This window comes from Haliaeetus albicilla, chromosome 10 (assembly GCF_947461875.1).
Source record: "Haliaeetus albicilla chromosome 10, bHalAlb1.1, whole genome shotgun sequence".
Lineage (NCBI taxonomy): Eukaryota > Metazoa > Chordata > Aves > Accipitriformes > Accipitridae > Haliaeetus > Haliaeetus albicilla.
In genome coordinates this window covers 2,530,162-2,556,255 of record NC_091492.1, presented here as the reverse complement: position 1 = coordinate 2,556,255, position 26,094 = coordinate 2,530,162, and the positions used below count along the sequence as shown (strand labels likewise).

General features: G+C 46.9%; 1 protein-coding gene across 1 annotated transcript in view; it reads right to left on the bottom strand.

Annotated features, from left to right (window-relative positions):
- Nucleotides 1–23,972, bottom strand: part of SLC7A5 (solute carrier family 7 member 5) — a 41,288-nt gene extending 17,316 nt beyond the window's left edge. The window contains exons 1-2 of the mRNA XM_009922095.2: nt 23,231–23,972; nt 9,641–9,766 (exon numbers count right to left, since the gene is read on the bottom strand). Of these exons, the coding sequence (XP_009920397.2) occupies nt 9,641–9,766; nt 23,231–23,837 (733 nt within the window). The 5' untranslated portion in view covers nt 23,838–23,972. The remainder of the gene's footprint in view (nt 1–9,640; nt 9,767–23,230) is intronic.
- Nucleotides 23,973–26,094: the final 2,122 nt, after the last annotated feature.

Below are 26,094 nucleotides of genomic sequence, written 5' to 3'. Positions count from 1 at the left end.
AAGAAATAAAAACAAAGCTTGGTATTTCATTGCACTGTGGGTGGGCAGGGGTGGCGGATGGAAGGATGGATAGGTAGGACATAGCTAATTACTCGCACACCTCTGCGGCACGCACCTAACCCAGCTCTTGGAAGCGCTGAAATCCAGCTACCGGCAAAGGAGTGGCAAGTCAGCGTGGAGGCAGCCAGGAGAGAAGAGTAGGTAGGAAGGAAGGGGCTTTTTGTTCCTCCTCAACGCTTGAGGAGCTGACACCTCGCTGCCCTCTCCCTGCTTCATCTAGCGAGAGTTGTAGCTCTCCAAAAATTTGCTGCAAGTTGCTAAACTTCACGTCTCTATGCTCCCACGGTAAAATGGATTTAGCAACATGTCAGAACACGATTAAATAACCAGAGGACCTGAGATTTATCTCTTCCCACCCCAAGGGGGCAAGCTCGCATTCTCAGGTGTCCGCATGATGCTCCTTTGCCACGATGTTTGCTTCTTTCATGCTTTATTGCTTTCTGGTTGCATGAGAGGAGCCTGGGCTCCTTAACAAACACACCCCGAAGATCACATCCCAGCACCTTAACAAACACACCCTGAAGATCACATCCCAGCAGAGAAGCTGTCCTCTCCTGCCATCACTGCAACAAAGCTCTGTCCCACCCTGCCAGCCAGCAGATCACCAGAAAGATAATAATTTGTGCCCGCCAGCGATGCCTTTACAGACATAACTGGTGCCACATTATACGTCTTGGGGTCAAAAATGCCAAGCTCCAGCAGTGATGCCAGAAGGGTATCCCACATACAGTGGGTGAGCTCTCACTGCACCCATCTTGCCCTGATCTCGTTAGCAGCCTCACACACAATTAGACGGAGGTTCAAGTAGTTGTTAGACAGGCCCTTGGAAGAGAAATCCATCACACAAAGATACCTCCTCTGGTGCAGAAGACCCAGAGGTGCACTGGAGGCTCAGAAAATATCCAGAAAGCACCATGTCCCCCCTGTTCTTACCCACTGATGCTATTGGCCCCAGCTGGAGACTGGGGATACTGGGTAGACGGTCCAGCATGGTCACCGTTACCTCCTGCCTCTAATACAAACGCTCGTTAGGACCTGCTGTTCAAAATGGAGGTACGAACCTCGGTTCCAGACACCCTCCATCTTTCAAGCCTGAATGTGCAACTCGAGCCTCCGGACTTCGGAGGCTTGAATTGCAGACTTTGGATCAAATCAAGGGTTGAGGCTGCCAAGCACGGCCTCGACTGCTCCCACGGAGCGAGACGTCCGTCAGCGAGAGCATCCCGGGCAAAGCCACGCTCTGCCCACCCTCCCGGCTCCCCCCCGTCCTCCCCAGCCCATGCGGCCACGGCTGCTCTCTAGGCAATGCCCTGCCTATGCCCGGCACCCTGGTGATCTAAAACCTGGTTTGAACTGGCTGTTCGACTGCACTCTGCTCTACAATTAACCAAATTAAGGTAACAAGCTCTGACATAAACCCCATTTGCTGATCTTGCCAGCTGCCAAGACGCTGGTAATTGCACCGGCAAGCGCTGGGTCACCTGGGGCTTTTCTGCGGGAGGGACCTATTTTGGGTCCGCATGCTGCATGTTCAGACCCTTTCTTTGAAAAATGTTCATTTGCTCCCCAGTCATGTCCATTCCGGTTTTAATAGCACAGCAATCTTCTCTTGCAGAAAGCATTTAATGATAATTAAATATTTTTAACTTGCCTAAACAGTGAGGAGAGGGAACACAGCCATCTAGAGAGCTCAGCAAGAGAAGGGGGGGCCCTCAGCGTGTCTCACTTGTGGAAGAAACCAAGCCAGGGAGAAATGTGTCGTATATACAAAAAACCCCAGAGGAGAAGATCCACTCAGCTGTTGAGCCATTTCCTGAGAAAAGCAACGAGTTCGATCAACTGAGTCAGAAAACAAGACGGCAATAAACACGCAGGGGTCAGGGTCAGGAGAGCATCTCTTCGGCAGCTCAGAGCTCCCTGGGAAACACACGCTCGGTAGCCACATCACCTCTTTGCTCCTCTCTGATCGCTGCCGCTCTGCAGACAGCTTGGCATTGAGCAGTCTTGAACAGCAGCTGTTAAACTTGGGTCCCGTAGCAGATGAGTCCACGGGTCTGAAAATTTCTTCTCCAGGGTGAAGCCACGGGTCTGGGCTCCTGGATTCACTCTACCCCACACATTACTTGAGCTTTGCAACTCCTCCTTTTGCAATGGTCCACCAGGACACTACTTGGGCGTTTTGTTACCTTTCCCACCGCCTCTGCATCTTGCTGGCATCACCAAAAAACCTTTTACCCTCTTCCTCCTAAGCAAACACTTCCCGATTTTCAGAACCTTCCTGTCTGCTGGCATAACATTTGCGGATGAAAAATAAAGAGCCCTGGAGCGATGCACAGCATGCAAAACGCCGTGCCTCCTCCGGGAGCCAGAAAGCACAGAGGCAGCGCAGGGACCCTGAATGAACAGGTTCCCTTTGATCGTTAGTGCAGCATGGAAAGGTGTTTCCTAAACGCCCCTTTGTCTATCCCAATCTGGACAAGTAACAGCAAGGAGCAAACCCTAAACAAACCACCCAGTGGGTTTCCAGCCACTTCCATAAGCTTATTTTTCCTTTTCGTATCTGCGCAACAGGTTCAATCCACATCCATAGAAACTTGTGATCGAGAATGACAAAGAAGAATGAGCCACCTGACCAGGCTCTGGAGGGGCTAGCCAGGGCCAACCAGCTTGACGTGCAGGAGAGCCAAGAACATTTGGGGAGGGCAAATCCTCCTGCCTGTCACCCACACCTCTAGCACCACAGGCAAGGCCATTAATTTCAGCCCAGCAGTTGAAGGCTGTGGGAAAGGATCAATAAATTGCAAGCGAAAGCACATGTGTACACACACACACACACACAACACAGAGCTATCGACTGCAGTGAAATACCTTCGGCATGAACGACTGCTTCTGCTGCATCCAAAGACTTTAGAGAGACAGTGAGAGGAGATCCAGACAGAGATGCGAAGAAGCGAATACCAAAGTATTAGCTGCTCTCTAGTTAGATATGTCTGCATTGCTGGGATAGCTGCACTCGGAAAAATGAGAAGCCAACAGAGCCTCTCATGTCAGCTGCCTTAAAACCCACTCGGCCCACAGCAGCGGTGAGCAGGGTCCCCTTGGCATGTCCCAGATGCCCTCCTCAGCCTCCAGTGCAAGGCACCTACCTTGATCCAGCTTAGCATTTGGCAGTTCATTCAGGATACCAAAAATGAGCAACACGCTACAATCCACAGCTCCTTGGATAAAGCAGTTTTCAGATGTCAAGGCACATTTCCACCCTGAAGAGTTAACGCAGCTATGAGCCTCCAGACGCAATGTTAAACAACAGTTCACATCATCATTAAAGGCCAAGCTTCCAGCCTGTGCATACAGACGCACTCCAACTCACAGTGTTCGTAACAAGAAGCACAGGTCACTGACCGACTGCTTCTGTATTTTGGGTTTTTTTGTTGTTGTTGTTATTAAATGCATCCTATTTATTTTCGGACAGGCAACTTTGCACTTGTAAAACACAAAAGCCCCAGCAGGCTGAACTCTATCCTTGAATCTATAATTTTCAAAAATTTTCTGGGCAGAGAGGGCAAGAAAAAAATTGTCTGAGCAGAAATGAACTGCTGCTCACTCCAAACCAGAGCAGGCAAAGCTGCATAGCATGCCAACCTGCCATGCCCACCTGGCCTCAGCTTTTGCATCCACCTTTGGCTGGAAAAGAAATCAAAGATCAGAGAGCAAGAGGCCTATAAAACATAATTGTGTTGTATCAGCCCTCCAGCGTTAAGACGCCTGATTAATCTCCAACATGTGGTTGATGTGATTTAGAGGTGCAGGATGCTGGCAGCTTTCCCAGCTTCCTTGTTCATGCTCTCCTTCGGTACGGTCTTCCACTTTCCACGAGTTCCCTGAACAACAAGGTGAGTAAGGGAAGCACAATAGCCTTCCTTCAAAGCTTACTGCTGGAAAATCACGTTATAGTGGCATTTCTGAATGCCAATATAACAAGAAACAGCATGGGCAGCTGCAGGGCATGTTTTTCTCGCAATCTTTTGTGCACGAGCCTCAGCCCCAACTTGCAGGGACACACTCAAAGCTTGATGGACCTTTACTATCCATAGGCTTTGCCTCTTCTCTGCCAAAAAGGATCTATGGTGTGAGTTAGTCACGGGCTGGCTGGGCGAACACCCATCTAGTTTGGTTTTGGGCTCCAAACTCATCTCAGACACCTACAGCTCCACCATCAGTTGGTTCTCGTGTCCCAGGTTGTGTCCTAGAGCCGGTCCCTTGGGTGAGGTTGTCCCTCCGGGCAGAGACACCAGGGTGACGGCTACCCTGCTGCGTACAACACCGCACCATGTGTGCAAAGGTATTTCTGATCTACCCTCAGTTAGCAAAAAAGCAGGTCATGACTGACATGACAGGAAACAGAAAAAAAATATATAAATGAACTGAAAACAAACTCCTAAACACCGACCTGCCGATCAGGTTCACTCTCAGGTTCACGCTATGGACATGAGAGATGAGACCGGGTCGAAGGAAAACTTGTGGCAGATTTCTTTAGCTATGTGAAGCGCTCATTCATCTCTGGATGGCCAAGCGTGATTAAATGGAGGTACAAACCCAAAAGAATTCAGACAATGACCACTCTTGTTTTCTCTCAGTATCTGTGTGCCATTGTGCTTTGAGACCTGAGAGAGCCTGAGATTTTAATTACCAGGCACGAAATCAAGTTTTCTTGCCCTGTCAGCAGGACCCCTCCAGAGCAGCCCTGCCCTCCCCAGGCTTACAGCTCTATCCTCGCCGTTGCTGCTTGCAGAGCTCATCCACTCAGACCTCGGTCCCACTCCAGATCTGGCTCAAGGGGCTTTTTTGGGGACGTTCAGCTGATACACTGGCAGCAGAGAAGAAAATCTGGGAGGAAAGGAAGAGCGAGTAAACTTTCCCTCCCTCTCGTCTTTCTTAATCACAGGATTTTTCAGAAAAAAGGGCAAAGAAAAAAGTTTGGACAGGGAACCTGCAAAATAACCCTCACAGAGAAAAAGAGAGACCAAATGGTCAAAGGGATTCGATAAATGAAAGTAGTACCCAGATGTGTGCACACACCCACAGCTCCAAGATGTTGCCTCGCAGCTGGAGTACTTTTTATAGTATTTTTAGGAGGCTTCACAGACATGCTAAGCATGCATTAATGACTGAAGGTTTGAATCTTCATTTCAGTACTTTCAGAAACCGACTGTCATGGTTTAACCCAGCCAGTAACATGCTGAGTTCAGAATCTGCCAGCCACAACTGCACCTCTAAATACCTTTTTACAAAGAGCAAATGACACTAGGGTGGGGGGTGCCAGTGCTGGCTGATACTGTACACATCTATTTAAAGAAAAAACAAGATGAAAACCAAAACTCCCTACCTAGTCTAAGCTCCCCATGGCAAATGTCTGGAGCTAAACCTGCCTACTTTGTCCTTAATTCACCCCATGCTTGTTCAGCACATGCAACTCTGCTGGTCTCTGACAAGCCCAATGAAGGGAGTTAGAGAGAATAATGCTGCTGCCATCAAACAGGCACTCGAGGCACCGCAGATGCGAAATTTAAGATCAGAAATCAGGCATTAAGAGGGAAAAGGGACGATAAGTTCAATAAAAATAATTCAATAAAACGAGCGTTAAATTTGATTTCCCTAAGTCCCAAATGCCCAATTCTTTTTTTTAAGCAGAACTGCTGGTGAAGAATCGCAGCGAGGGCTGGAGCCCAGCACCGCAGCACTCTCGAACACACAGCAGCCAGGAACGGCACCTCGCTGCTTGAGCTGCCCACGGGCAGATAAACATTTAAGAAGCCCTAGGACATCAACAACAGAAAAGAATGTATCACCTGAAACATGTCTGTGATAAGTTTTTTTTTAGAATTTTTTTATATTAAAACCTCTCCTGAATTTCCTTACATGTAAAAATCATGAGCGTGTCCTTAAAAATTAGCACTTTTTTTTTTACCATTTCATGCCTAGGTTAGTTTTTAAGGCACTGTGAGGTGCAGGGTAATCGGGTACGAAGAGCACAGCTGCAGACCTAACCACAGACCTCTGCATCACACCCAGTGCAGAAAACATCCCTTAAACCTGCCCAGCCACTGCACATCCAAACCAGCTGCACGATCTAGTTCCAGGCAGGTCAAGAATATGGCCAAAAAATACCCAGAGGTGGCTGGACAGAAGGTGATTTGTGAGAGCTGGTAAAACAGTAGAACCAAAAATAAGCCTAGTTTTTGTAACACTGGAGTGAAAAAATCCTGATCCTGTCTATGCTGTAAGTGATTTATACTATTTAAGTGCTGCAGGCTGGTGGGCTGTACAGTTGCGGGTCAATATGTAAGGTTTTACATACCCAGTCCAGAACACTGAACTTTTAAAGCAACACAACTCCAGCCCCACAAAGGCTTTTAAAAGTGTAACTTTTGTATTAGTAAAATAATTGCATCCCAAGTGGGTCAGCCATACTGAGTCAACTTTCAAGTAGTTGAAAGGCTAAGTAGGAAACCAACTTCCACCCTCCTTTTGAAGTTGCATGAAAGAAGTGATGCAAAACAGCTGTCCACAGAAAGATCACAAGGAAACGCTATTTTCTGTGTGGTAATATTGCCACATATTTCTTTGTCTTGAGATGTTACTGCTTTTCTGAAAATAATGAAAATATCCAATGAAAGGATAAAAAGAAAAAAAAGCCAAAAGCCGAAGGTGGGAGGTCAATACAGAGGAAGACATACTTCTGTGAAGCCTCAGAAGTTTCCACATTTGAGTAAGCAATTGTGATGTTGGTCCTCTTCTCTGTTTATGGATACTGTAAACGTAAACCAGCAATGGGACAGTAGCCACTAAAGCAAATTAATCAGCACGGCTCAGGCACTATCTGGAGTGTCACGGGAACACACAACCCCTTCACCACTGAAACTGCAGCCCCAGACAAATCAACTTGGCGTGTATTTCACCCCAATAATAGCTGCCGGCTTGGGACTGAATTTATCCAGCTGGTAGCAGTAAGAGTCCTCTTTGTCCAAAGAGCATTTCAATGGGTATAACAGAAAAAAGGGCACGCAGAGGAGCAGCAAAGGCATGGCACTGTGCTTATGTATGGGACTCAGGATCACCCACCTACTCAGGGGTTAAACAGGCTTTTAGAAAAAAAGTTACCCATTTAGAAGCGTCAGCACTTTAAAAAGACTGGGTCTGTAGTATTTCGCCTGGAGAAGGTCCAGCAGCTCCATACTGTACCACTAATGCACAGCGCAGCCTCAGAGAGTACAAACACGGCGGCTTCCAGGCGCACTGGGTTTGTCCCCCTGCTCCAAGGCAGGTTCGACTCACTTAAACCATTCCCAAGAGACGTTTATTAACCTGTTCTTGTGAATCTCCAGTGAGACAGCCTCTCTGGACAATCTCCTTGAGCTCTGTGTTACAGTTAAAAAGTGTTTTTCTAATGGCTAATTTAAATTTCCCTTGTCTCACAGCTCACACCCATTATTTCTTGTCCCAACAAAGACAGAGAACAGTGCATCACTTTCCCATTTTTGGTATGCTTTAACTGATGCTACTATGCTTTCCTTGAATTAAAAAGAAGAAAAAGGCAGTTTCTTGATGCATTCCTGCTACATAAAAGCATCCAGTTGCCTGGAATGATTTAAAGAAAAGTTGAGTAAGTTGCAAAACATATGTGGAAGATAAGGAAGGGCCTATGAAAGGAGCTTGCACATTCTTAAGGACTTACCAGAGAGCTTGCAACTTCCATAAGGAGATTAATAAAATCCATGTCAGACCACAGGCAGAATCCCAGGCAGTATGTTGTAAAATAGGAACTCAGACAAGCAGTAGTGTGCCACTTTGGACAAGGCATACATGTGGGCTTTGGGAGGAGCATCCTCTGTAGATCCCAAGGTTCCCACTCTGAACCAGCCTGCTTTACGTTGAGCATGGTGTGCACAGGCAGGAAGAAAAGGTCTTTGCCGTCAGATGTTATCATTTAACTATTGCTTTTGATCTTGTTACGGTTCACTCTGAAGTGGCCAGGTGGTTTAGCAAGAAACTAAATGTCACATGAAATGAGCTGTACTGCAAGATGAGCACAAGTCATAGTGGTATCTCTCCAGACCTACCGAAAACTTGAAACTGTAAAGGGCTTTATAGGAGGTAAAAAGCTTCTGAGACAGAGGAGCATAGGATGTGGGTTTTTTGTACAGAAGACTGAAACCTCTTATTGGTATAAGACACAAGTCTATGGAAACACCATGTATTTATAGCTGAGGAACCAGGGCAGAAAGTGACTCACCCTCAACAAAAGAACAGTACAGAGGGAGGGAAGGTGATTCTGAAGATGCAAATTAAGATTATCACCTGCAAATAAAGAACAACTGTAAAGACCTTTTATTGCTAAAATGTTAAAGAACTAACAGAGATTTATGTTTCCTTATCCTTTTCCTTCTAAGAGAGAAAAAATGTTCAGCAAAGCAGCCTGGGGAGTTATGAAGAGGAAGGAGGTATATTTTATGATAAGCCCCAAACAATGTTCCTGTTGAGCATAGGCACTGAGCTGGAAGAAAATAAAACCTTTGATAAAGCAAGAAATTCTGCAAAGACAGCACTGGCTCCCATAGCTGAGACAGGAATTAAAAAGACGCATGTGCACACACAAACATACACACACACTTGCCAGTACAGAGACAGGCGGGACTATCTATAGTCTTTTATCCACATTTAACAAATAGGGCCTGTACTGTTCTCTAAGAAAAGTTTATTTTCACAAAACTTGCAGAAAAAAAGCACACAGTAAAGCCTATCTGTGTGGATTAGTTAATCAGATGGGCTTGGAACAAAATATCTCCCTAGGTTTGAGAGGATTTTAAGTGGGCATGAAGAAAACAAGCAAAAACACCAGAAAATTTGCTTCACCTTCCCATTTTTATCTTCTTTTTTAGATGCTAGTGGACAGACATGCATGCTGGTGTCAGCTGAGAGCCCTAATATCACCGTTCATCACGCGGTTTCTGCAGCCTTGCCTGACCCAGGCGTCCCTGTGTGACCCCATGGACTCGATCAAGCTATTCCACACCTCAAGCAGGAAGAAGGGAAATGTACAGGGGCAGTTTGTGAAAGAATGAAAATTACTGGGGGTTGGTTTGCACATGCAGATACTTCTCTACCAGCAAATGGCCATGACCAGCTACCAGTTACAGAAAGACTTCTGAGAGCCATAGCACCAAAATTTTCATTCCCTGTAGACTTGGCAGCTCTGCAATCTCAAAGGGAGAGGCCACACAGTGACTGCATTAAGTGGAAAAGACCTTGGTGGTATACGCTGGGTTCCGGTAGCATGAAATCAAGTGTAACTTCAGCAAGGTAAATACAAAAACTCACAAATAAAATGCACAAAAGCACTCAGCCTTTTGCAAAGTGTGAGCTGAAGTATCACCCAAGCATGCAAGAGAACAAAAGACATTTGTAAAGCACTTCTGCTAGCTCTGAAATGCTTAGGTTAGGACTCTCGGGCTTTATCCCCAATTCCCAGATTCTGCTTTAACTGCACACCACCCTCAAAAGAAAAAGGAAATATACTCACCCTTTGCAAGCTGCACGAAGCCAAGAATGATGATCAGAGCCAGCGCCAGCAGTTTTGCCGCAGCAAAGGCATCCTGAACACGAGTAGCAGCTTTCACGCTGTAGCAGTTCACTGCTGTGAGGAGCACTAAGGGAAATGGACAAGAAGAGACACATCAGTTTTCCCGGAAACATTGAAAATGCAAAACAAATTATGACAACTTGGCCTTTGCTTTTTGCTAAAACTTAAGCAAACAGAAAGAGTCTCTTCCTAAAATAGAAATTTTTCAAAAGCAAGGCTCTGCAGCCACACACTTCTCTATTCTGTTTTTCATTTTGGCAACAGGTGGTTTGAATAGTGTGTACGCTCCTTGGGACAAGGAACTGTCCTGCTGCACCGGGAAGTACACTTCTGAGGGCATATAAATAAAAGCGCTTCCTGCAAACATTAGCATCAAAGCGCTTGGCCGCAACCCCTGTTAAGTCGATCCAATTTAACGCTGCTGTTGTGCGAAAACACCATAGAAATGTCAGGACAAGCTTCCAGAGCTGATATATAGTTATTTGTAGAACAATAGCACCTAAAAGGCTACAGGGGCCATACCCTGGCTGCTCACTCCATAAACAGAAGGGAAGAGATGTCTCCGTCCTGACGCATTCGCCAAGCTATGAGACCAACAACCCCCGCGGGTCAGCGGCACAGACGGGATCTCGGGAAACCCTCATCCTCTGCTTGCCCCGCTCGACCGGTGGTGCCAGGGATGCTGGCGCAGGCTTTCGGAGATGCTCACCAGGGCTGCCCACCGCGGTGATGGAAGAGGGGGCTGCACAGAGCGGGTCAGCGCAACGGCTCAGATTCGCTCTGGGACTTGATTGTGCTGCCTCCCCGTGCAGCGTTTTGCTTGCCGAGAAGCTCCCACTACCTACAAATTGCTTGGTGGTTAGTGCAATAAACAAAGCCTTATTTCCTACCTTTTTTTGCCCTTGTTCCCCCATCACCCTCCTCTATTGCCCGCTCCTGCCGCTATTCAGTCTGGCACTCCTACCAGGCAAGGGACAGCACAAACCAGGGCTTGGCTAAAGCCCCAAAGCTGCTGACCGGCCGAATTTCACCTGCTTCAGAGAAAATAATGGCTAAAACCTTTATTGCTCTTCCAAGTCACTTACTATTTTTGTGCCCTGCTCGCTCCCCAGAGCCTGTTGCTTGTTATAGAGATGGGCAAATGTCACGCAGAGAATGACAGTGCCCCACATGCTGGATGCCCTCCCCTCCTCCTCCTCACCCCTGCACCCAGCCACCCCTCACTGCTTCCACACCAGCTTGTCACCAGTGCCCGGAGCCAACCGGTCACCGAGCAGCTCGGGGAGGAGCAGATCTCAACCTTTCTTCTGCAGCTGGAGGCTCTTCCCTGTGGGATCCTTTCCAGGCTGGCCTCTGCCCTCATGGCAAAGGCTCTTTCCCACATCCTGCGGCTCGTTTTCACAGGACTCCGCTGCCTCAGGCAGAGCCAAACAGCTGCTCCCCAAAATATTCAGCTCAGATGCTGATCACCCTCTCCCAAGGTTACGGGCTATATCTACGCTCACAGTTTAAAGCCCAGAGCATCTGAGGTAGATATTTCAGCCTTAACAAAACCCCCAGAGATAAGAGGGGGCTCAGCAGCATCTTCACCAGGTCACCCATCTCTCCAGGGGATTGCCAGTGGAGACTCTGGCCGCAAGCCTGACATGGGGCTGAGCCGCATGGGGCCAGAGGAAGGTGATGGATAAAGGTGGGAGGCAGAAATACCGCTAAGTCAGCTTGGTTATTGCCCAACAGGAGCACCCAGTGCCTTAAGACCCTCAACACATGCTGAGCATCACAGGGAAAACCACAACGCACCCCTGTTCTGAAGCAAGGTTACCTCCCGACTATGGACCAGTATCCAGCCGAGCGTACACGTGCACGTGAAGGACGCGGGCACCAGCACACCGTGTATTCACTACCTCACCTCCGACGTGAGACAGGTTGCATGGGACAGGCAGTGCAAATCACCTTTGCTCTCCAGCTTGCAGCAGGACCACGCACCGGAGCTGCTCACATCTCGTCAGCTCGGAGCAAAGGCACGTTCCCGCAGCCTCGTACCCTGCCTCCCAGCAATAACTGCAAACTAAGAAAACCGTGGGAGGAGGAAAGAATATTTGGGCGTTTAAAAGGGTCTTACTGGCTCGCTGCCACCCTGCATCCTGCCCTGCCTGTGGGAAAGCAACTGCATTAGTAAGAGTTCAGGGAATCGCACACAGAGCCCGCACCAGAGCTGGGAATAGCCTTCCTGGAATATGTGGCCACAGACAGGCTCAGACGTACCTACGGGCTGGGTTCAGAGAGCTCAGTCTTCAGGGACTGCACTATCTGGGTCTGACAGCAACGATTAGACTTCACATTCCCGCTCGAGCGAGCGCCGAGGGGGACAGGACTTCCCAGTGACTCAGAGCACACGCAGGCAAGAAGGGACACGAGTTGCATCGTTCATTCACAGGGGTCTGAGAGCCACAGCACAACGGCAATATGCTTCAGGACGAGAGGATTTAAGCGGCCACATATTGCACAGCTAAAGGCTGCTTGTAGGGGATCTTTAGGCAGGGAAGGGCAAAGCCAGTCCCAGTGCACCAGACTGCACGTCCCAGAATACGATGCCTGCTTTCAGGATCATTGGCTCCCCCCCGCCACCCCCAAACCCCTAGGATCTAGTGTCATCTCAATACGAGAGCATCTGAAGTTTGGAGAAATGGAAGAGTTGGACGTCTTCGCAAAGAAAACCACATGATCTGATATATCTTACAAGAACGAAAGCCAGAAGTAAAGAAGGAATTTCAGATTCACTTTTTTTGGTATCAAGCCCCTTTGGCACTTTGGGGGTGTCCGAGCATTTGGAGTGGGTGAGACTGAAATGACCCAGGGCTGTTTTCATTGGGAAGGACAGCCCCGCATAGGTCACAGGACAGCACGAGCTGGGCTTTTGGCTGACCTCTTTCGGCACACGGCCGAAAGCAAGCAGCGAGGAACCGTGCCGGCAAACCTGCCCCACCGCCTCCCCCAAATGTAACCCCCTGTTCCAGGGCCCCTCCACCCCATGCTGTTCAGGGGAGATAAGGTGCATCTAATTAGAAAGACACGGCATGCCCGGGCTTGGAGGCTTTTCAGCATCAAGCATCAAGTCCAGCCCTGTCCAGATATACAGGCGAGGAGAAAATAAAGGGTAGCAAGGTCAACTTACAGGATGTCTATGCTACAGGGGGGAGGTGAGGGGAAGAGAAGAAAACACAGTGAAATATCACTAAGCACATATCACAATTCATCTGCTAAAAGCACCTCTAGCGAATCCCAATGGGGAGGATGGGGAGGGAACCGAGGATCCAGGATTCACTTCGACCAGCAATTATGCTAAAAATAAAACTCTCCTTGTTTACAGAGGGATATTTAAAGGATGAGCTAACGCATCTAAAAGCACACTTTTCCCGCTAGTGAAGACAGCCCTTAGAGGTGCGACAGTGACATTCCCTTCCCCATTTAGGCATTCTGTTTCTTTGACAATAGCTGCTTCACCCTCCACATTAAATACTGACTTTCTCGGGGCTGTTTTTCATGTTCTGGTTCCGTACAGAGTCTGCTGGATGGACTGTGGGACTGTGGTGGTGTACATAAAAGGCAAAAGCTTTCTACACAGTCCAAAACTGAAAAGCAGCGGAAGCGACTGTATTCAGCCCTTAAAAACATATCAGTGCCAGACAAACGGGCTCAGTAAAAATAAGAAAACACTTGGGGTCAGAGACTCTGAACCGGGCTGAGAGCTTCCTCCATGCCAGTCATGATTCAGAGCCCTTTGAGTCACAATCTCTCTGCTTTGCTTTTTCCCACCATGTAATAATATTTGTCTTTCCTAAAGGAGCGTGGTGGAGTTACTACACTTACATGCTTTCAACATAGGAAGGGCTAAAAAAACCCCAGCCTCACCCACCAGAAAGAATCCTACAGACACCGAAACGAAAAGACAGACTGAGTACTATTTCAGTAAAACTCCAAGACAAATTCCAGTGGCTGCTCAACTTCTCAGGAGAGCGGAGGGCTAGGGTTTCTTAAAGCGCAAAGTTTTATTCCTTTGATCCGAGATGCCACCCTGTGAAGCAGGGGCTGCGGGACTCCTCCTGGCACCACTCCGTTCACCTCGGATGAACTGCTCCACAGGAACAACGGGGGAAAGCCGCACAGCCACAGCTTTGCTATGAATCTGGGCAAGGATACGATGCAGGGAAAGATCAGACTGCGCTGCCTTCATTTCTGCCAACACCTTTCCTAAGGCTACAGCCACCAGCTGTTGTCAGACGCCAGCTACGCAGCGAGGCAGACCTTTAGCGTGACCCATCGGAGCCGTTCTCGGGATTCATTCTAGGAATACGGATTTCAGCATGACCTGACACGACAGTCTGCCTGATCCAGCAGCCCCTCTCCAAAGGCTTTACATAATTGGGATAATAGGAGCTAGAAAGCTGCAATGATTGCAGATGTAAGAGGGGGTACTTTTATTTATTTACTTATTACTCCTGGCAGATAGTAGGAAAGATACTGGTTTGTGACTGCTGTAGAGAGAACACGTTCGAAGGTGCTGCTCACCCCTTCATTTCTTCTGGTGACTGCTCCCGCCTTGCTGAGGGCGAGCTTCATTTCAAGATACTCAGGCCACAGGGGAAGCCAGAGGCTTTGAAAGAGAAATTTGGCTGTCTAAAGACACCAGCGGGTCCAGCTTCAATTATTTACTCTGTCCCAGTAGTCCCAGCTGGCTTTAGGCATGTCACTCAATCTGCTCCGCTGGCACTCACCTGCACAGTCAGGTAATTCCCCCATTACTGATAGGAGCCAAGGACAAACTGACTAATACAACACAGGATCCAGAACCTTGCCCCTCTGCAATTCACATTTTATGGTCATATTTGTTTGAACTCAAGTTCCAAGATCCCTCCCAAACATGATTTCTAGATGACAATAAGAATAAATCCCTACGAAGCAGGCACAGAAAGGGATCATGACAATCCCCACATAGAACAAGTCCATGACAAACACACTATTGAGTAACAACAGCTCCTATGTCTACAAAGGAAAGGCAGGATGTAGTAAAGCTGCCCTGCAGGCATGTGGTTCTGCCCAAAGAAAACAGTATGTGAATGGAGCCCTAATGCAGGTAAACCAGGGCTTGACATTTATGGTGCAATAGTCTTGGCAACTGTCCTATAGAAAAAGGCAGGGCTGCAGCTTTCCCGGGGTAAGGGAAGGTGGCCATGGATCGGAGATGGAGTAAAGACAGTGCTCAGGGAGGCTTTGTCGGCGGGGGGGGGGGGGGGCGGAAAAAAAAGGGAAACAAACAAGCAGCCGATCCACAGCTCTGCGAACTTGTCCTCATTCATAGGGGAAAAAACGATCCAATTCCAGCACTGTATGTAGCTTGCTGATGGAGTGACAGGAGTTTGCTCAACCCAAGATCTTTAGCAGCTTTTCAGGTGAAACATTTCTGAAATGAGTGTAGGAATTCTTGAGGTACCGGCACAGCTGCCTTCATGCCGCATGTGAGGTTACATATCTTGGGAGCCTTGCGCAATGTTGCTTTTGTCCTTTATTTCATCTCCTACGGGTTTTCCCAGTCTTGACCTGTAGTGCTTCCTATATAATTCAGTATACACCTCTACAACAAGGATAAAGGTGTGTAAATAGCTTGCGTTAAAGAAGTAAACTCAACTAACTTGCTGCACTTTACCCATGGATTCCTATTCGTGGTATTATAGAACAAGAATGAAAATGCATAGTAGGGTAGGGAACTTGTGGAAAGAAAGGGGAAGAACAAAGGGAAATCCTCCACCTCAGCTTCCCCACCAGGAAAACAGGGACGGTAACACTGCCCACACACAGAGGATAAGTCATGCAGTGATTCCTGTCCATAACTCACGCGTTTCCAAAGCGCCTAGCCTTGTAAGACGATGCTTCCATTTACCATCTGCCGCTGGACCACGTCGATTTTCTCGTCACAATTACTTTCAGAACAGTTCTCAGCTCCTTTCCATTTCCCCATCCTACAGCAAAGGCTGCTCCTTTCACTCATGAAGTGCAGGTGGTGGACAAGCAGTTTTCTCTTCTACCAAAGATGGTACAAACAGGTTTCACACAGAGACAAGACAAACTGAGCTCATGGCCACCAAAAAACAAACCGCAGGGATGACAGCAGTACATGGCGGCACGGATACAAAATGTCCACACGCTTTAAAGAGAACTGCTGCCTAAGCTCACAAGAGGTTAGACACACTGAAAATAAAGAGTTACTCCACACAGTACAAATAAGGAATTACGCTATATTGACTACAGTGGTTTAAACGCATGGGAAAACTCAATGCCTTAACTATTCACTGAGGCCAAAAATTACCCACTTTATATTCAGGTGGCTGTGATGCCACAGCATCTTCCAATAGTCTCAGGTGTCTATTTCTAATAGCACAATCTGAGACATACATATAAGGACATAGACAGAAAATGGTTAGGGAAATTTCAACTTGATAAGTATTGAGTGAAGACTTGCGCCCTGCAAGGTGGTGAAGACAAAAAGCAGAAGGAAAAACTTTGCAGATATTTCTTCAAGGACAAGTCCCTGGAGAAACTTAACAGCCAGGGCAATTAGTCTGTAAAAGGGAAACACTTAGTACCACATGAGCCTGTTGGAAAGGAGCACTTGGCCCCAGAGCAAATGTGCCTCTATTAAAATCAACTTATAACAATAAACATACCTGGCAACCATTTACAGTTTCCTTGTTATTTTTCTTCCCAAAACAGCAGTGCTGAGGAATCAGGGAACGGGGGCATCAACAAACGACAGGTGAAAGGAAAGGCTGCCCTACCACTGGAGTGTAAGAAAAGGGATCGCCTCCAGACCCAGCCCCTAACTGAGACCATGAGCTCTGGACATCTCCAACAAACGGCCGCAGACGCCCCGAACGTGCCGCAGCTCCGTCCCTCTTCCAATTCCAGGAAGCCCCTGTGCTGAAACAGGCTCCGAGCTGGGAGCCAGAGAAGTTAGTGCAAAGCGGGATGATGCTAGCATTTCATCATGGAACCCAGAAGTACCCACACCCTCAAGTTTCCAGAATTCTGCAAGAATATATTAACAAGCACTTACTTGCCATCTCTCTCTCAAAAGCTGTGCCAACCAGTGCGGCACAGGCAGGGCCAAAAGGCAGCACCAGGACTGCCTGGAGGAAGAGCTCAGTGAAGAATTTCATGCTTTGCAGATACTGCAGAGGCTGGATCTCAAGCCTATATAAATGCACCCATCGCTTTGGCACCAAGGTTCTGTAGTGACAGTGATACAGTTTACACTATTCAAATTGTGTGGTACACGAAAAACTATGAGGAACTTATTAAGGTTAGGGGAGCTAACTCCTAGCTAATGGTAGGAGTTACTGATTTGTCTCCTTAGAAAGATGCTTGTGTTTTTACTGTCAAAGTTGCTAGATGACAAAGTTGCTATGATGCAGCAATTCTGCAAAACAGGTCATTTTACCACAGGAAGACAAAATACAGACTTAGCAATAGGACAAAGAGGTATATTTCTTCCATTCCCAGCAAATTAAAAGGACTCCATAACTATCACAAGCTAAACGTCTTTTCCACCATGCCCACCTCATATGAAATATCTTCCTAACAGCAAACACCACTAATATTTTACGTGCACATTAAGCCTCACAGACGTATCACCACCCTTGCCAAGCAGATGGTCAGCTACTGCACCTGCAAAACATGGCATCTTACCTGGCCCACAACGATGTTACACTTATACAGAAGCACCTTCCCATAGCTGTACTGAATTAGGTTCCACAAATCCACAGGAAGGTGGCTGAACTTCAGCATGGAGTGCTAAATCCTGGGTCATGAACTTAGTGAAAAATTCCAGGCAGGTTTTAGTCTGGATGATGCCACCTATGCCATGCAGAGGGTCAGAATTCAGCTCTGCATGCTGGCTGGCAAGAAACTGCTTTTTCATCCATTGCATTTGATCTACTGGCCAATTCTGACACTGGGACGATGAGATTGTCAGAATACTTGAAATACCTAGTGATGTTGCTTTGAATTAGACTGACCATGGAGAGTTTCTCTGAAAAAGCCTTCCCAATTTGTTCATGTCAGAAAAGAAAGACTCTGAAGGATCTCAGCTGTACTGTAAATCATTCAAATACAATAAAATTTAATGGGACATTTGTTGTGAGAGCCAAGAGAGAGATGCCAAGAAATGCAGTAGTTGCTTGCTGTGTTTCAAGAGTCCTCCAAACCTTCATCCATTTCAGGAGTCCTGCTAGTGTCAGAGGCTGTTTTCATTAATGCTACTCTCTCTAATTAAATGCGAATTTAAAAAAGCAACCTCAGTCTTGCAACATTAGCCAGACAGCTGGGATTCTACGAAGACCCCTTCCTTCCACTCTGGTCAAACAACTGCATATTTACTGATACAGCTTAGTCATTTAATCTACCTTTCTGGAGGAGGAGAAAAAAAAAAAAGTCTTCAAAGCTTCACACCCTGCTTGTCCTGGCAGATTAATTCCAAGTAGCAATGCTGCAGAATAAACCCATCTTAAACAGACAAGCATAACACGTATTTTGTCTTTGCCTTGCTTACCGTCTAATACCTGATGAGTTGAAAATCTCCCCATAGCTTCACTTTAAACAGCTGGTCAAACAGCCAAACTTGTCAGGTTTAAAGTAAAACCTTAATACCAAATAAAGACGTTCCTGCTTTCAACATATGTGATTTCTAGTTGAAATGCTGACACTGAATATTCACTTATGGACTACGGCTATAATTTGGCAAGCGTTCAAGGCATGTGTTCATACACTTTTGCCAAACCCTGGATTCGATGCCATTCTCCTCCTCTAACACACAATGTACTCAGGGGGGTGTCAGGCACTTACGCTTCTGTCTGACATGTGCTATTAGATATGACTCAACTCTGCACTGACTGCTACTAATTCGTCCACTATTAGGCTGTTCATAACAAAAGAGACAAATGGGAAATATGTGATCATTTTACTGGAATTCCGTCCTTGCAAGAGGAGTGCCCAAAATAATATTTCATAAGCAGCAATGGAAGGCTAAAGAAATTTTAAAGAAGATTAAAATACTGTAGCTTTGGAAGTAGCAGATATTGCTGCAGCATTATTGGGGTTATTAGTGCCAGATTAGCATATATAATTAACAAGTGATAAAAGGCTTCAGAAGCTAACAATCAAACCACTGATTTGACATTGAAGATCAAGAGTAAAATTACACGCAACTGGCAGGGCTTCTCAAGCTTCTGTGGAGATTATATTGTGAAGAAATAAGTAAATTACAGAACAACCTGTTATGTAGCACACAGGGGGTGTGTGGCAAGCTGCATATAAGAATGTGTATAGAAAGAACAGTTCAGGCACTTGTGAAACACCAAGCAGCGTTATCCCTTGTCTCCCTTATCTACAGGGAATTTACTGTACCACAATTCAAAGACCTCTCGCATGTAGGAAATCTGCAAATTAACAGGTGGAAATAAGGAATATGCACGTTATCTTTAACTGGGCAATTTGAAACTTTCCATCTTTGAGCGATCTCTAGAACATACACTGTGTATTAGGTTGTGCTCTGTGATTTTTTTCAATTATTTTTGTTAAGATTTATCAGTTCACATTTAAGAAATGTTAACACAAGTGGCAGCCAGCTGTAAAAAGAGAATCTGACCCATTTGCACTGTAAGACATCAGGGCTGCATTTCAACTGGATGCTGTTCCGCGTCACTGTTCAGGCTGCTACCTGGACACCACCTCTTCAATGGGAAAAAAAGACAGGATTGAACAGTTTTACAGAATCCCGCTTCTGCTATGTGAAGGTGGTCCTGCAACATACACAAACAACAAGTTCTTTCAAAACTACACTTGCTACCTAAATATTTTTAATTCAAAGTCCAAAATATATTGTAAAAAATCACAGAAAAAGATACAAGTATGTTGGAAGTGCAGTGCGAATGTACGTTCCACTGTGATGCTTCCTCAAGAGAAAAAAAGAGGAGTCAACAACAAATGGCATGGATTCTCATTTATCTACATAGGTTCAAATGTGCACCTGAGACAGAGTACAGAATCCTTAGTAGTTTAAGCCTTTGCTATGTACAATACTGATACGGTAACGCAGATGTCATCAAATATGCAAAGTCAGGACCTAGGAACTGTCCCTCCATCCTCTACAGAAGGGGTAAAATTGGTTTAGATGAGATCATATTTGGGGGAATTCAAATTATTGGTGGGTTTTCATGCATATGTACAAATTCTCAGTTTCATGAACTTCAACTTTTTCCTGTTCAAAAATGCTTGGATACCAGGTGGACTTTGTGTTTGTTATCCCTTAGCATTTGCTTTTATGATTTATCAGTTCTAAAAGTATCAGCCACCCAATCTTACAGGTAAAATAACACGCTGTTTATGAGTTACCCAAGTAACCCACAGCCTGAAAAGAGTTAAGCCAAACCACCTGCAAATTCTTACAACTAGGGAGCACTGGCTGTTTTGCAGTGAACATAAAATAAGCCACGCTAACGATGAACAGCTTGACCCACCTTGCTACAGGAAGACTTCCCTGTAGTGAATTCCCACACTTCTATTTGGCAACCTTAATAAGCATCCATGTTGTCTTACGGAAGAAGTAGTCTTGCATACTAACTGTCTGTAGATTACAATCTCGATAGCAGAAAATACCTATTTGTAGTTAAATTCTACTTACCACCCACTTTGTTTTCCTGAGCACCGTAAGAGGAACAAAATTCCCTATTCCAACTATTTTTCCTTTCTTTCGAGACTGTGATTTATTTAGATTATCTTAATGCCTAGGAATTCAATTTCTGTACTTCACGGCGGCAAATAGCGAACAACACATTATTTATTCAACTGTTCAACATCAGTAACGCTCAAAGTGGAAACAAGTAACTTTTGTTATTTCTCCACTTGCTAGAAACCATGCAGTCAATTGCATTTTATGTTGAGATACGAATTTTGCAGAAAATACAGCTGGTACTGTTCTAGAGGTCTGGGTTTTGGCTACATAGTAAGTCAACCGTATTCCAGCCTGGGGCCCCAAATTCCCCTATTGCTTGCTAAACTGTTCTTCGCCTCTTTGAGATAACTCGTTCACATATGCTCTGGAGCGTATGCACAAATAGGCCATTTTTCCTACCCTAGGGCTCTTGAAAAAAATAAATATCTCACTAGGTAGGGGTATGTTTGGAACAACCATGTAACAAAGCTGCTTCTTAGTCCATAGAAGTTTTGTGTGACTCGGTACGTCCTTGGTCCAGATTGACTTCATTTATTGTTCCTAGTTCATGATGCGGTTTTGGCACCAGACAGTCAAAAAACTAACTCCAAAAATCAAAGTTACAGAAAACTAACTTGCTGAAGGCAATGCATGATGAACTAACCTTTTGTAGCAAAGGAGACAAACAAAAATTTAATCCAAAGCATAAACAAAATAGTAGCCAGCGGTGTAGGAGGGGGAGTAGAGTTTAAAGAAGAAACACATGGAAATGACGCAGATTTGTAGAACTAGCAACTCCTTCCTTGGCATTTCATGATAAAGGTTCAAGAACAAGTTCTGCTTCAGGAAAACTACTAATTGCTAGCAAAAGAAAGTTGGAGACACATTACTTACTGGAGAAGCATAAGAGGGAATGAGACCTGGCATCAAGAAATTTCATACTGCAATCCACCCTGTCACTAAACAGATCTCACCAGGGGCAAGTCTACTTTACCTCTGTATTCGTCTTCTGATCAGTAAAACGGGAACACGGACACCTCATCCTACCTGTTTTGGGAAAGGTCCTGCAGGCGAAAAGTTACTTATTACTAGAAACATGTTCTCAGAGGCTTTGCCAACTACAGTATGTTCTTGCACAGCAAAACTTTGACATGAAACAATAAGAAAAGTCCATCTAATCAACGCTCTAATTCTGTTGGCTTCTCAGCAAAAAAAGTGAATGCCACATGCGTGCATGCATGCATGCATGCCCCTTTTCTCTCTGTCACTGAAGAAACCATATTCCAGACTGGCAGGGAAGCTCTAAAACCAGATTTTTCACAAGACCCTACTTGAGGCAAGAAACCCATCAGCAGAACTATTTTCTAACCCTGCTACAGCTTTCTTAGTTGTGTGACTGTATTTCCTTAATATATGCACTCCACTTTGTTAAAAACTTGGATGGAAAGTCCACATGGCTGTCTACTTGCCATTATGTTCTTAAAAACTTATCTGGGGAATGAATAAGTTTCAATCTCGCCCAAAGAAAAGTACAATTTGCTGCCCTGCCCGTGACATGTAACGTATCTACCAAAAACTCTTGTCAGTTTGTGTATGAAGACATTTACACACAATATATCTACCCGTAACGACCATGTACTGCAACTTTCGAATGCCTGCAATCCTCAGAGGGTGAAGGAATCTAACACAATCTCCCTCTGGACAGCGCGAACAAGCAGACTTCTCTTCACAACCTCAAAATGAAAAAATAAAAAGATCAACTGATTGTAACTTTGTACACCAAATAAATGCTCTATAAAGCCCTCACAAAAAATTACATCCTCTCCCAAGATACATCTTTACAATGGCACAAGAACTACCAGTGGAGAAGAACACAGATGGAATAGGAAATGAGGAGAGTAAGGCTGAAAATGGTCCTGTTTTTAAAGAATGAGGAATTTGGAATGGGATGACTTTGCAATCACCGGAGCAATGGAAAACGGGGCTTCACTGGCAAAACCGCAAACCTCAAAATACCAGAGAGACGATAAAAACGACAGCAGGAGAGAGTGATCTGTGGGCCACGGCAAACATCAGTAGCCCTAAATTCATCGCAGCCTGAACTCCTCTGCAAGGCAACATCTCGTAAGATGTAATGTTTACTAGCAAAAAAACCCCACCCTCAAACCCCAGGTTTTGAGCATGGTATGAGCGCACATACAGCTGAGAAACATCTCAAAACTGGTGCTGAAAACAGCCAGGCACTGCAGCACAGGTCACGTTCAGCACCAGCTAGCTGCTCGTGACGGGTGAATTCCCAACTGCACGTTATCCTCACCGATGTCTGCACACGAACGCCCATCCCATCCCAGCCACCGCAGCACCTCAGCACTGCAGGGTTGCAAGGCGGATCCTACCCTGCCCGAACACACTCCCGCAGGAGGGCACGACAAATCCCGCTCCGGCGCGTGGGCAAAATACACGTTACATCTATCGCTCGCCGCGTTGCCAGAAATCGGAGAGGCTCGCTAGCCCGTAACTGGCATTTTGGGGTATTTTTTTCTCCATTTACTTGGGATGGGGCCACATTTCCTACTAACGCTGTTCAAAACAGCCTGAAAAACCCCAGCACGCAGCCGGCGTCGCCCAGGAGAGACGGTGCATCTCCGACAAAGCGACGGGCTGGAGGCAGCCAGCTGTTTGGGCAGACTTTTTGGGGGAAGGCGACGGGGAGCGGTCGGAGCCACGTGGGGGTAGCAGGACAGCAGGCACCCGCGGGTACTTACGGACACAGAGACAGGCCACCAGCTTGGCAGCTTCGTCGGGCACCGGGCAGGTGGGGAAGATGGGCTTGAGCAGGTAGGTGGCAAAGACCAGAGCCACGATGTACTGGGAGGAGGGCCGGATGATGAGCAGCTCTATCCAGAGCTTGAGGAAGGCGGGCAGGGAGCCGTACACCTCCAGCATGTAGGCGTAATCCCCGCCGGATTTGGTGATGGTGGTGCCCAGCTCAGCGTAACAGAGGGCCCCCACGATGGAGAAGGCCCCGCAGACGGCCCACACCACCAGCGACAACCCCGGCGAACCGGCCTCCCGCAGCACGCCGGTCGGGGTGACGAAGATGCCGGAACCGATGATGGTGCCCACGATGATGGCCACGCCGTTGAGCAACGTGATGGAGCGTTGCAGGGTCACCCCCTCTCCCTCGGCGGAGGCGCAGGGCGAGGGCGAGCGGGGACAACCGTTCTCCTGCGCCCCGCCGCCCGCCAGCATCTTCTCCATCGCCTGCTTCTCCTCCTCCTGCGCCAGCGAGGAGGCCGAGCCCGCCGGGCTCCTCTTCTTCACCGCATTGCTGCTGCTGCTGCCGCTGATGCCGCCGCCGCTGCCCGACATGGCGGCGCGGAGCGGGGCGCGGAACGGAGCGGAGCGGAGCGGAGCGGAACGGAACGCAGCGGGGCGGGCGCGGCAAGGCGCTCCGCCGCCACCACCATGCGGCCGCTCCTTTTGTTCCGGAGGCGGTGGGCGGAGAGCGCCTCCCGCTTAGGCGGGGAGCGAGGGCCTGGCCTCCTTTCCGGGAGGAGGAGGAGGAGGAGGAAGGGGGAAGGGGGGTGTTGCAGTGCCCCCGGGAACCGGCGGGGCTCCTTCCAGGCGGGGGAGGCTGGCACGCCATCCACACCCCCCCCTTCCCCGGCTCCGACCCTCCAGCAGACCCCCCCACCGCCTCTACCCCCGGCTCCGGGGTACGGGGGGGGGGTCCTCGGTGTCAGCTGCCGGGAGGGGGGGGTGGTTGCCATTCATTCTGCTGCCCAGGCTGGGCTGTGTGTTCTCACGAAGGAGAATGGGTCGGTGTGTGCATGGGTAAACCTAAAGTTCGGCGAAACCTGCGTCTCCCAGTTTCGCTTCCCCCCCCGCCCCAGCCGCACCTGATTTTAGTGCACTTACTGGATGTATTCACACAAGCACAGGCCAAGGCCCCGTCGCTGCATCGCCTGCATTTCTGCAGAGGCGCTGCAGAAATCTGCCTGTCGTTTTGGATGCCAAGATCACCAAAAAAACTTGTCTGCAGAAAAAATTTTTTTAAAAAAATCACCAATCTGGCAAAGCGTGCAGGCAAAATGAGCAACTTCAATCGCACTACCTCAACAGAGGCATAGGCTTCGCATCCAAGGGCACTTACTTGGACACTTGACAACAGTGCCTAAGGAGCCAATTCTTTAGCAAATTCAGACTCCTTCTTGCCCTTGCGGGATAGGGGATGAGTTCAGAAGCTAAAGCCTGGAACCTCTGATTCTCAACAACAATCCTTCCCGTTGAAAGGTGGAAGCGGTACCTTTGAGGAGCTGTTTCACAGCAAGTGATCAGTTGGTGTCACACAAGAAGTTGTGCCCAAGCTCTGAAACCCAAGGTCGGTGTCCTTCCTCCCCGGACCATCCTCTTCCTTGCAAGTTTCAGACGTGCTTCGGTACAGGCAGTAGGGCACTTCAGGAGGTTTTCTGCAAGATACCTCAGAGAAACGGGAGATCTGCATTCTGGGGAAAGATGTAACATTTTAGCAACATTTTCATTTAGCATTTTCAGGTACCTCACGCTGGTAATGGGCATCATGACTACTTCCAACCATCACAGGAAGCCTGAGCAGCCCCTTGAAGCACTTGTCAGAACCTGACACCTAGTGGCTAGTAGCCACAACAGCCCAGAGGCTTAAAACGATGGTGGTTCTCGATTTACAGAAGCATCCCTATTTAAGAAGAAAGCTTAGAATAAAATTACCTTTGCACCGAGCACGTTTTCCTAGTTTTCAAAGAGAAATGGAATTCTGAAGAGATTGCAAAGACTATGGAAATTAATTACAAATAAACAGCAAAACATATTTATCACACTATTTTCCTGAAACCCCCAAAGCCTGTCTTTAGCTTAACAGCTTCACATCAGCCCCGTCGCAGAGGCTATATGGCTGTAGTCTAAAATGATTATTTCTCAAAGTAAGATTTACCCAACATTTACTTGTTACTGTATTTAATACTTTATCCTAGGCAAAATGTTCACAGGACCATAAAATCAGAAAAAAACAGGTACCTACAACATATGAGATTGTCTCTGTTTTGGCCTCATTACATCAGAATCCAGCAGACAGGACTGGAATTGAAATAAGATGTATGCTTCAGATATTTTCAGATGAATGCTCAAAATCAGTTGTATAGTTGGGTGAACAAAATCATTCACTGATGGATTTACTCCACCAGTGCTCGAGACTAAGTTCTTACCTTAAGGCAAGTAAATTAACTGCTTGATGATCGGCGTTTTATACCTGGTATTAACCTAATTCACAGAAATTTCCATTAACTTTCACAAGAATGGGACCAAGTTATCTTTTTCTCTCTGCATCCAATTCTTCCAAAAGGGAATTTCTTAACAGACTGACAGCTAAGAATTTGCAGACTTCGGTCTCAGTTTTAACAGCATTTCCATTGGGAAATCCTGGGATCCAGCAGCAGTGGAGTAGCAGCCACCAAACTGCCATATTTAAAGTCAACCACATACTTGACTGTCTTGCAAATTAATCAGAGTTAATTCTTCAACTGTTTCTCCATTTGTATTACTGAGAAAATACCTGCTTTGCAGTCACGGCGTTAGGGTGTGTTCACATCGT